This window comes from Rhopalosiphum maidis, chromosome 1 (assembly GCF_003676215.2).
Source record: "Rhopalosiphum maidis isolate BTI-1 chromosome 1, ASM367621v3, whole genome shotgun sequence".
Classification (NCBI taxonomy): Eukaryota; Metazoa; Arthropoda; class Insecta; order Hemiptera; family Aphididae; genus Rhopalosiphum; species Rhopalosiphum maidis.
Window position 1 is genome coordinate 84,404,909 of NC_040877.1, and position 13,420 is coordinate 84,418,328.

The window sequence follows — 13,420 nt, forward strand, 5'->3', positions numbered from 1 at the left end:
GATAGATACTTTGAGCTTTTAATATTTGTTGTTTAATAATGAAATGCTTAGTAAAAATAATATAAAATAAAATATAAAGATACTATAAAAATATCGTCGAGGCATAAACAGTAGTCGTCGACGTCATAAATATTTATTATTTTTGTATGGGCGTATAACAATCGTTATACGCTCAACTAAATATTATAATAAGTATTGAGATCACGGTGCATTGCATTATTTTAATAAAATTAATAAAGGCAACACAATATAACAAATAACAATAGACCGTGTATATTGGCAAGAGGGGAATTAATAACTTCAAGCGTGATATTGTGATAGTTATATATGAAATCATTTAGCTATGGTAACAAACAAGTGAATGGTTAACATTATTTATATATACAAATACAAAATATATTAATATTTCATAAGTATATAAATATTTTTAATTCAATTTTAGTTAAATTCAAAATGTTTACTGGGACTTACGAAAGTTGGTTAATGAAATATTTTAAGTACTATTAACATAAAATATATGAACAAAATGATACTTGTGATGGCATGCGTTTATAAGTTATAAATGACTACACATTATGACATTAATCATTAATATATTCTAAAAATTTTCAAAACTCATAGAGAATTAGAATTCTGATTCTAGTTATTTTTATGTATAAAATAATATTTATAATTCCGTAAAAAACATATGAAGGAACACTGTAATACACTTGATAGAAACAATATATGAAAAGGATACGGCAGATGCTACTGGAGTCAACTAGGGGTGTAATGCTAATCGTATATCATAACACGCGGTTAAACGGAGGGCTACAGTGTTATTGAACAAATCAAAATATGTAGGGAGGCTTAGCGCGAATACCCTCATTTAGCAAAATATTTATTAAATTTGACATGCGTTTCGACACACGACTGATGCCGTAACAAATTAAATAATTTGCTAGCGCTTAATATATTATTTTATATATATACAGAATTAAAAGAAGGATTTGTATATTATATAACTCATACATCATAAGTCATTATAATGTCTACTGCTGTCGTAGTAAACAAAATTACTTTTTTCGCAAAATATATCGATAAGTTTCATTATTTATGTTAGCTAGAAATATTTAACATTTATATCTATAATAAAACATTGTGTTTTTCAGCATTTTTTTTTTATAAAAACAGTATAAAAAGTTTAAAAATTCAGCTACCAGCCTGCAAATTAAAATATTTATTAATAATAAATTATTATAATTTTTTTCACTCGCACAAGGTATATTTAATAGTAAAGCATTATTATATCCAAGTTTGAGTCTTAATATTTTTTTAAATACATTATATATTTTTTAAATTTTTATGATTGTGTTATATTTTTATATTTTAATACTTTTTGAATGAAAAATATCTTCATATTCTTAAGTAGAAATTTTTTTTAGTGAAATTGAGTATTAATCAAATATTTAAATAGATAAATAATATAAAATGATTCTACTTTGGAATATAAGATTAGAAATGTATGTTGTCAATAAAAAAAAACTTAAAAAAAATAGAAGTATAAAAATATTATTTTTATTTAAAAAAATTCTTATTACTAAATATACGTATTTCATTATAGGTTACTCGATAGTCGATACTAACCGTCTTGTCTAGGATCTGCAAACATTTTCTCATTTTTTAAATATTACCCCTTCAATCTTTATTATTAGACAAAAAACATAAATAATTTCTATAATAAATAATTTTTTAATACAACTTATAATAGGTAATATTCTTATTTATAGACCAACAGCTAGATTCTAGAAGTTTAAAAACAGACTATCAATTTATATAGCTGATAGTAATCTAGAAGCTAAACAATATAAATCAATAGGTAGATTAAACAATTGTCCGTTCCTAAAATAATGAAAAAAAATCACTTTCGTACAAAAAAAAAAAAATTCCTGAATATTATACATTTATATTTTATGTACCTACTTTTTTCTTTTTTTTTTTATAAATAAAATTTTAAAAATAAGTTAGACAAGTGGATACCGGTTTGCTGTACATTAGATATCGAGTGGTTTACTATTATGATGGATGTGTTAAATTTGAATTCAATGATATATCTTTGTATACGGCAAACGATTCTGAATAAGTATATTTCATGATGTATCTTTTTTATTTTGCTAAAATAAAATATGTATGTATATATTTGTACCATATTATTTTAATGTTATTAACTTTTGAGTTATTACTACCTTACCATAAAAAATGTTTGATTAAGTTCATATAGGTAGGTATAATTTATTAAAATTAATATACATATTTTTAAATTTTTGTTCAATTTAATTATTTGTTTATGAATAATACAGAAAAAGTTTTAAGGTAACCTCATTACAAGACAATTATTTTAATAACAATATTGAATTTGCATAAATAATATGTCCGTTTTTCATATATTTTTTGTTTATTTATTCCGATTATCATAAAAAAAAGTTTTTGATTTTGATCTCTAATATAAACTAGATCCAATTTTCTATCCAAAACCATTCCTAAAGTTGAAAATCGAAGCTTTTTTCGACTGCTTATCGCGTACACACACACACACACATACACACACAAAACATAACTTTGTAAAATCAGTACCATTCATCACTTAGAATCTAAAATTTTCGGATTTTAATATATCTAATAATAACATGATAAATATGTATACATAATATACGTTGGTAATTATATATTTGTTATAACACTTATAGAACTCTTCATAGTTAAATAATTTTTGAATGTGTTTTTTCCCGATTTGATTCTTGTAAATTCTGAATTCATTGATGATATCTTAATAATCTAATAGGTAATGATGAAATGATGTTATGTCACATTCTATGTTTATTAGGTATGTCTAATTTTATTATTATTATTATTTTTTTTTTGCTTGCAATTTAGTTGACCTTTAAATTTTTTTTTTCTTGAAACAAGAAAACGAACATTTGATACTAATTAATTATTAAATAGTATAGAGACAGATATTCGAAGAGCAATTTCAATATTTGATAGTATACTTACAGAATTATAGATCTATTCTGGGTATGTTCATAAATTACCCATTACCCGCAATAGTATGTATAATAGTAATACAATTTTGTTTTCATTAAAACATGTCATTTGGTGTTAACAAAAATTAAGTAGGTAATTCATTTATAAATTCAGTTTTTCTAATAAAAGTGTTTTTTTGTCTATATTGTAGATACAACATAGTTATTATTCTTTAATCTTTATTTCAGTCTTTAAAGTTTAAATTTGATATTTTAATTGCATATGCTTTTCGTTTATTTTATTAAAGACAACGTGAACTATATTATAGAGTGCAAAAATTTTTCTTTGTTAAGTAAATCCATCAAATTCATGAAAACGTGTAAGCTATTTTATAGTTAATAATTCATGATATACATAATTTTAATACTTATTGGGTTTAAAAAATTAATTAGAAATTTATCATACGTATATGATAATATAATATTATATTATGGAATATTAATATAAGTATAATTTTTTAAAATTCATTAAACATAAGTTTTTTTAGTCATCAGATCTATGGGGGACTTTGTACTGGTGTCAGCAAAATGCAAGGTAAAACCTCTATTTGTAATTTTAACGAAAATGATTATTCCTATGTAAAATGACAATTTCAGTTTTGTTGTATCTACTTCAAAAATTATTAGTCATAGAAACTTGAAATATATCATGGTTACTTAAGTTATCATTTTTTATGGTCTATGAAATTTTCAAAATACTTAGACTAAATTTAAGCTATTTTTAACCATTTTTAATACATAAAAAATAGATGTATTTTTAATCTTAAATTATCAATTTATAAAGTTAATATCTGAACTGCAATTAATAACAAAGGATTTGTTAAAATTTGTTTAAAGAATTTTTTGTCATAACAAAAATCTTTTTTTATACTTATATTTTTTTTGAAATATTGTACTTATTTATATTATATGCAGTATAGGTTAATAAATATATTATATGTATTAAAGTATAAAATGCACCAAAAACGTAATATTGTACGTATTTTTATTATTATTATTATTATCAAAAACTCAAGTAATGCATTTAGTTGGAATTTTTTATGATTTTATACAGAATTATACAAAATAATATTTCAATATAGTAAGAGCCAAGAGGGTTGAAACGGACCAACATCTGCTTGCATCACCATTGGCTGATCTGATGGACCAATATAAAGCTTTTACAAAAGGGGAAATACGCCCCCGTTAAACTCGATATACTTTCTCTCATATTCAAAAGCACTGCACAATGATGAGCAACGGATTCGCGACTACGGGTCATACACCCACTTGGGATTCAAGTTTGACGAATACAGTAAGTAGACAATTCTTAACAAATATTTAGAAAAATTAATATATTATTGCAGCTGTTAATGCGAAAAATATATTTTCATAACTTTTCCAGGTTAAATTTTTTTGAATATAATTTTAACAGGTATCGTCATTAGTTATTAGATATCATATACGCTGACTTATATGTCTTAATTTAAAGCAAGGACGTCGAATTCAGCTCTTTTCATATTATATAAACAATTTATTATTATTTATTTTTAATCTCAATAAGTTTTTAAAACTTTTTATAAATTATGTGCCCCCTATACTTATGCTTATTTGCGAGATTTTTCATATTTATTAGGATAGAGTCCTATTTTGCTCAATGTCTTAATAGTGCGTAATAATATAGTAATAATGATAAAACCTGCTTATAAATTTCGTAGGTAATGTAATACCTGGTCTAGCTAAATTAATAAAAATATTTATAACATTATAATTTATTATTACAATAATATACTATATATTATATTTGTATATAGTATATTATAATAAATATTACACATTAACAGGATAGTCAAAGTTACGATGAATGTTGGCCGGATGCTCACCTTTATCATCACCATCATCATTTACACCACCACCATATTCACCAACACTCTTCTACAGTATCTCAAATGTGGCCAAACCCGCATAACCATGCTCAGCAACAAAGTATAACTCAAAATGCAATACCCAGGTAATATATCATTATTAATCTATAATATATAGTACTGTATGTACGAGTACACTACAGTACCTACCTATTTTTTGTGTTAATTTTATGGCAATATATAGTATTTCTTTTTAAGTATGATTGATATAATGATTTAGATTTAAAAATAAAACTAGGTGAATTTATTGAATTCCAATAAAATCTTTTAGGACGAATTGAATCCTGAGTTGTTTTAAGATATATACTAATTGAGTCCATGTTTTAATACTGAGCCCCATCATACTTTTAAAAAAGATCATCTTATAACTGTCTTTAACAAAAAAAATGCTACAGGTGTGGTTAAAAAATGTTTTTTTTTTAATTTTTTTAAATATTTTATAATATAATAATACGTGGCTATAATATAATTTAAATAATTTAAATGCTACTTGTGTATAACTAATAAATGAATACAGGTTATGATAAAATTATATTTTTTTATATTGGTAAAAATGTATATGATATATTGATATAAACATTACATTGTATATAATCAAATCATATTATTTTCTTTGATTACAACAATTTGTTCTTCGATTTATTTTTAATACAATTTCTTATATTAATAATATGAGTACTTCTAAGTTCTAATTTTGATATTATATGTTTCACATAGTACAATGTACCACAAAACGTTTATAAATTGATAAATGTTTGGATAGGCATAGGTTGAATAAAACATAACATTAAATTATAAATTAATTAATTAAAAGATTCACAATTGTTATAGTGGTCCTCATTAGACACTAATAAAAATTATATGAACGATATCACGTAGTTGTCTCCATATACGATATACGTATATTATAGCTGGTTTTATATTTTACTCAAAATAATCCTCGGATTCGATTAGTACACAATTTTTTTTCCCGTTCAGGTATTGAGACTCAAGTAGTACACAGCGTGAAAGACGTACCTATACAACAATGTTGTGTATGTAGCTGCACGCGAATCACGTCCCGAAATCCCTTTTCAAATATGATGTATTGGTTATTTTGTAAATTCATAAAAATTATTAGGTAAACAAAGATATATTTAGAAGGGTGAAGGTAAGGGGTCGAGGGTACCATAGTACAACTCTGCGGGTGGCAATTTTTTAAGCATTTAGTAGCTGCAGCATTACTGTTTACTGTCCAGTGTCCATAACCTAAAAAAAATGATCGTTCATCGCTATTCATCAATTATTTGACATGATCATTTTTTATCATATAAAAATTGGAAGTTAAAATACAAGATTATTTTTTATCCATGTTTTATCAGTTTTATTTTTTTAACATAGGTACTTAAAATATTGTAGTACCTAATAGTCACAATAACTTAAAGTAAAAAATTATTTTATATTTATATATTATATTATAATATGTGACACACAGACGCTCAAAAATCGAAATCATAAATTATTGAGCATAATAATATAAACAATATAATTATATAGGTATGTGTGTGTATGTATATCTGGTACCAAATGTCACTATACTACTTCATTCCTACTGACCTTACTTAGTTATTTTAGGTTTTTATCATATAATTGTTTGTATGTTAGTTTTTTACGATAGTTTAATTTTTTAGCAATTTATACGTATATAATATAGCCTAAATTAAAAATACTCAGAAACCACTTAAAAATAATAAAATTGAATAATCGTAAAAAATAAGATACAAACACAAATAATATTCTTACCATCAAGTTTCATAATAGATTAATTCAATCTAATTTTTAAACTAACGAAGCTAAACGTGATCTGCTGAGCGTAAATTTACTATGTTTCGCACTTGCAGAACGGAGACAACACATGCGGGTGTTGCGTCCTCTTAAACTAAAGAATTATTTCAATGGGACAGTTTTAATGAGGTTTAATAAGAGTGGCATCAAAACTTTACCTAAGACACCAAAGTTATAACATATAAGTATGTGTCTTATAAAAATACGTACCTACATAGGTATTAAATATTTTATTGATATTTATAATCTTAAACAAATGATACATTAAATAAAAGTATGTAAGTAAATTGGGTATGGACTATATGTGGATATTTGACTTTTGTATGTATACATGTTTAAAGATAAACCTATTGTTCCATTGATACCATTTCATTGTTTAGAGTTCCGGATCAAACATTTTTATTTGATTATTTTAATTAGCAATTATAACTATAATTTGTTTTTTTTATATTTTGACTATGAATCATATTCAATAGGTATTTGAAATTAACTGCTTATTAAAAATCAAACAAATAAAACGATAGAAACACAAGTATGTATCAATATAAGATATGACTATATTAAATTACATAAGTAAGATAAGAAGAACCATGTGCTCTATAGTGATAATTTTATATACCTATACTTCTATAATTTATTATGTATTATTTTATTATATTATTTCTTATATCTGTAATTATTTGATATTTCTAAATCTCTTCTATATAATTATAATACAAATTTATAATTTGTAAGTATATAACACATTGGTAGAATTTAATAAATTAAAATATTTATATTAAATGGCCATACGATTTCTATAAAGTAGTCACTAGTACCTAGTGTACATATCAGGTAAGTTTCTACAAAAGTATTTGTACTATTTTTTTTTGTAGGTAAGTATACCTGCATTCGCACTATTTTTCGTTTATTTTATTATAAACCTATATGCTACACTCATTGATACAGTATCTATCTATACTAATACTCAATAGGCTGGGCACTAACGAATTAAAAGTTAAAATTAAGTTAAAACGTTAAGTTAATTTTAATTAAGTTAATTAACTCGTTAATTTTTTTTTTAATTAACTTTTAACTTAAAAAGTTAGTTTTTTTTAAGATTAACACGTTAATTTTAGTTAATTTTATTAAAAAGTATCTAACTAAGTTAATTTTCGTCTGAAGAATAATGAAAGAATAAATCAAAATTTTAGGATTAATACTAATTACATTTATAATTGACAAAATTCTTCAATTATTTTGTACTCGTAGTTAAAAATATATAAAATGTTCAATTTTCATTGCTAAAATTTGAACATTGATTGCTAGATTCTTCGCTTATTAGTATTTTATCAAGTTCTATAAAAATCTATATTTAAATAAAAAATAATGATTTCAAATATTTTATATTTATATTATTATACTTTACAACACGCAAGTATATTTATAAAAAACATTTACATTAATTTTAAGCTCCCATGCCTATTTTTAGGTATTACTAATAGTAAAATAAATAATTATAATAACAATATAAGTAAATGATAAAATAAATTTAGTAATATTGACTGTCTATACAGTCTACGCACAAAATTGTTATTTGTATATGCAATAATTAATTATTGAATTTAAATTTTACACACAAATTACAGTAGCTCATTTAATGCCGACGTGGCGAACAATTGGTTTCAACTTAACAGTGAACAATAAAGCGGTTACCTACTTCTAGATTCTGATTTTTTTTTTTAGAAATTTGAAATTCAAATTCGGATAGTATTAAATATTTAAATAAACATAACTATATTGATTATTTTGTTATAATTCAAAAACAATTTGAAGCAATTATATCTAAACTTACATAAAACATAATTATACCATTCACTGAATTCACTCTGTTTTACAGTGTAAGGCAATATTAACTCAAATAACAATAATACATTGTATAAATATTATATTATTATAACAATTAAATATTAATGATTTATGATATAATAAATGCAAGATTCGGCAAAAATTAAACCAATTTACCGTATTACTATATTATAATAATATAATAGGAAAATAAATTAATATAATAGTAATATATATATATATATCATAAATTATATTTAGTAATATAGGCTGACAAATCATCCATCTTCGCTTAGAATCTTTTTTCGTATGTAATGATTCACACATACAATAAATAAAAGTGATTTACTTAATAACGAGGTAAACTCGACGAACGCCTGAAACACGATTGAGCATAAAACATATTTCTTGTGATAGTATACTATTGAGCAAAATTGTCGGCGTATCAAAGGAAATTAAAATACAAAAGAAAACCTACACGATTGAGCATAAAAATCTCTGCAACGTTGCCATTTTCAGTTTTGAACTGTATTATACAAAAATATTTATTAAAATAATTATAATAACTCAAAATATAACATATCAAAAAAATTATTTGATTTCATATAGTCAATATGTAATATACCTAGTCACATTATAATAGTATTTAAATCTGTTTGATAATAATAATAATAAATTAAATTGATATACCTTAGTATTTGTTTCCAAGTTGGCTTAAATATATTAATAAATATTCTGTATTATTACGATTTAAATATTGGTTGAAAGCTTGAATATTAAATGATAAGAATATGTAATAAATTACAAAATGTTGGCAACGTGAATATGGCATCGACATCCTATAAAATATTTTATGCTCAATCGTGTTGCTAAAAAGGTATATGCGCAATAGTTTTATACTCAATCTTACAGTTTTAAAGAGTCAAATGTAAAAAATTCCAGGAATAATTTCTTAAAAATCGGGAAAAACAAAAATATAATTAAGAAATAACAGAAATTTCTATGTACTTACGTTAAATCAGTTGTTGACAAATTTATTTCTTTATAATATTATTATAAATAAAAAATAAATGACCATATAAATGATCATTAAATGTATAATATATTAGTATTTTATACACATGTTATAAATTTCAAAACATATAAAGACTGTTATGAATCAATTTGTAGGCAGATACAATTTTTAGTTTTTTTTTTATGAAATAAATAATTACATTTTGTATCAAAATTTTTGAAAAAGTATTAATATACATTAATAGAAATTCACAAACAATTATTAAATGCGTTTAAAGTTAAAATGTTTAAGAAAACTTCGTTAAAATCGCAAAAATTTGAAAATTATTTTGTAGTTAAAAATATATAATATTATTTTCAATGGTTATAATTAGTTTAAAAATTTAATCCAATATTATCTCTGTCTATCTCATACTGGAACAAAAAAACAAGTCTATATAATATTATAAATTACTTATATTTGTTTAAATATACACACCATTACATTTTTGGTTTTAGTCACTTTGTACGGTCGAGCATTAAAAGTACGAAACGCAGACACTTTCTACTATTATATATACATACTGCAGTATACAATACCTACTATACAAATATTGTATTGTTATTTATTAATTGTGTATGTTTAAATAACTATAGTATACTTCTTATTGTTAAAAATATTATTTTTTTTCAACAATATAATATATTAAGTACATATTATATTCTACAAATAATATAGGTACACAAAACAGTAAATACAACAGCAAATTATTGTCATTTTGTGAATATTTTTGTTAGGGTTTTTAAAATCTAATGAAAAACTAATTGTTTAAACTTGTAGTTAATATAGTATATTTTATAACGTTTGTAATTTACTTTATATTTTATATTTAATTCTTACGTTATATATACTTACTACTTATAGGCATATAACTGAACTATATATAGACATTAATATAAACTTTATGTATATAATTGTACAGTGTCTGCATTCTTTAACTTACATTTTTATTTGACCGTACAAAGTGTCTGTGTTCTGTAATGTACCTCTTAATCCTACCATACAAAGTGTCCGCGTTATGCAGTTTTAACAACGACCCATACAAAATAACCGCTTATATAATTTTTATTTATTTTTTTATAGATGTTTTAAGTTCAAATTTGAACAAAATAACATATTTGAACGATGAATACCATACTTAGTATATGTTCATTATTTTTATGAAATTTAAAATCATTATTCGTGGTCTTACGTGAACTTAAAATTTTTAATTTTTATGTATATTATGAATTTAGCTTTATTTAAAAAATATCTAGATTAATTTTAAAATATTATCTATTTATACCATAAACTTGTTCACTGTTATAAGTAAAGTAATATTTACAGTTTACAAAAAAGTTAATTACCCGATAATATAATATATGGTATAGGTAAATATATAATATATATCATTATAATAATTAATAATAATAAATCAATAAATACAATGTTTTTTCAAGAATTTATTCAACATGTCAAAATATACCAATAGTAAAATAAACTAGGTACCTACTTTAATAAAAATATCAATGAAATGAATACATAATACATATATAAAGGCTGACTAGGTGACAGACTGAGTCTTCGCTCAGAATCATTTTTCATATACAATGATGATATATTTAATTCAAATTTAAGATACATTCATCAAATTGACATTCAATATAGTTTAGTGAGTTAATTTTTCATCATTTTCTTCTTATAGTTGATAAAATATCAAAACTTCAAAAGTAATTCATAGAATTTTTTTAACTGTTTTTGAAATAGTTTATTTATTTATCTTAACTGTTGATAATTCAACAAATATTTCAAAAGAAAATATTATTAAAGATATTTAAAAATTATTAAAAGTAGAAATTTAAATAAAATATTAATAAATAGGTAATCCGTGTAATTTTTTTTCATAGTTAATAATGTACTAATTAGTAATATTATTATATTTTAATTATTGTTATTAATATAATAATATAAAAATATCAAGTGATCAGTAGACGTTAATTTTAGTTTTTGAAAACAAAAAAAAATAATTTCCCATCAAAATCCATATTTTAAGAATAGGTGATGCGTTGAAAACAACATAAAAATGTAGATACTGTATTCTATTATTGTGCAGTCGTTATTTTTATTTACTTATATTTTCCTATAACATTCATTTTTATAAAACTAATTTTAGATTTTTATTAAAATTTAAAAATTACAAAACTATACTTTATACTTGCATGTATATAAACTATATTTATTAAATTATAATCATCAAAAATAAAAAATTATATAAAATATATATATATAAGTACCTATTTATGTTTGGTTATTTTAATGAGTATTTTGAATGGTCTCAATCATTGATATTTTTCTCTTCATTATTTTTCATAAAAATTTTAATTTGTAACCGAAAGAGGAGTCCATCAGGGTCATATTTTTTTTTATATTATGATGATTACTATAGTATAGGGATTCGGAATACAGCTAAATATAAATATTTTCTTTAGAGAATAACATAATATAATCATATATTCATGTACCTATTACCTATATTGTATAATATAAAGTTTTATTGAATGAAATGTTGCATAGGTATATGCGTGGCTTCGGCCATATTGTATTTTTGTCGAAAATCGATTCGGACGAGTCGTTATTGTTTTATTATAATATGTTTGTTGTTTCAGAGGCGGCGGCGGAGGAAGTTCGCAAAAGTCGTCATCAATGGCGTCGTCGAAGAAAATCCGTCGGCGGGTGGCTACGCTGGCGCAGCGGCGCGCGGCCAACATACGCGAGCGCAGGCGCATGTACAACCTGAACGAGGCGTTCGACAAGCTCCGGCGCAAAGTGCCCACGTTCGCGTACGAAAAGCGGCTGTCCCGGATCGAAACGCTCAGGCTGGCCATCACGTACATCGGGTTCATGACCGAGCTGCTGCAGTCGACCCCGTCGCCCGGCGCAGGCGGCGATGCGGTACAGTCACCCGCGTCCGCGGCGTACGCTCTGCCGCCCCAACACCACGACATACCCTACGCGCCGTACTCGCTGATTCCGCCCGTCTAAACTGCGGATGGGTAGGTGCTCTCCTCCGCGGCACGCAATATCCGCGAGCTCTATATTCTGTGCAATACATACATATCTATCTAATAATATAATTTATACATATTGTACAAGTCGACCGCCGTGTACAGCCCGTAAGGAATCTGCGATTGTTCGTATCAATGTCTGCAGCGAGCGCGAAGTCGATCTGAACCTATTGCCGACGTATATTACATTATTTTAAGTTATTTAACGTTATTGCTTCCCGAATCATCGACGGTTAGTTGTACGAGATTGCGGGAACGACAAAATAAGTCTCAAAAATATCAATATTATAATATGCACGTTTTTTTGATACTCAGAAAAAAATAAGCATAAAACATTATTATTATAAATGTATAACTATATAGGTAATAGTTTTTATATAGAAATCTGGATTTAAAAAAGTCACCCCTATCCCCTCGTGTATATAATAGGTTTACATTATATAATTATACATTACCATATTAGTATAATAAATATTTAAAATATTCGCGATTACACGGACCCATTTTATATACATTTATAAATTATTGTAAAATATGATTTGTATTATTTTTGTTATTATAATTATAAAGGTTAACGTACATGTCAAAATAAAACCGTTTAAATTTATTCTGATAATTTAAGATTCTTAACAAATCGACGAATGTGTATTAGTTTTTTAATGATGCATGCTTTTTTATTGTCTGTCAAAACATTAGGAGTATTGT

General features: G+C 24.2%; 1 protein-coding gene across 1 annotated transcript; it reads left to right on the forward strand.

Moving 5' to 3' along the window:
• The first annotated feature begins 4,289 nt into the window (after nt 1–4,289).
• On the forward strand, nt 4,290–13,188 carry LOC113557388 (protein Fer3-like). The gene is made up of 3 exons (XM_026962875.2): nt 4,290–4,356; nt 4,886–5,052; nt 12,317–13,188. The coding sequence occupies exons 1-3, from the start codon at nt 4,291–4,293 to the stop codon at nt 12,690–12,692; spliced, it is 609 nt and encodes a 202-aa protein (XP_026818676.1). The 5' UTR covers nt 4,290; the 3' UTR covers nt 12,693–13,188.
• The last annotated feature ends 232 nt before the right edge of the window (nt 13,189–13,420 follow it).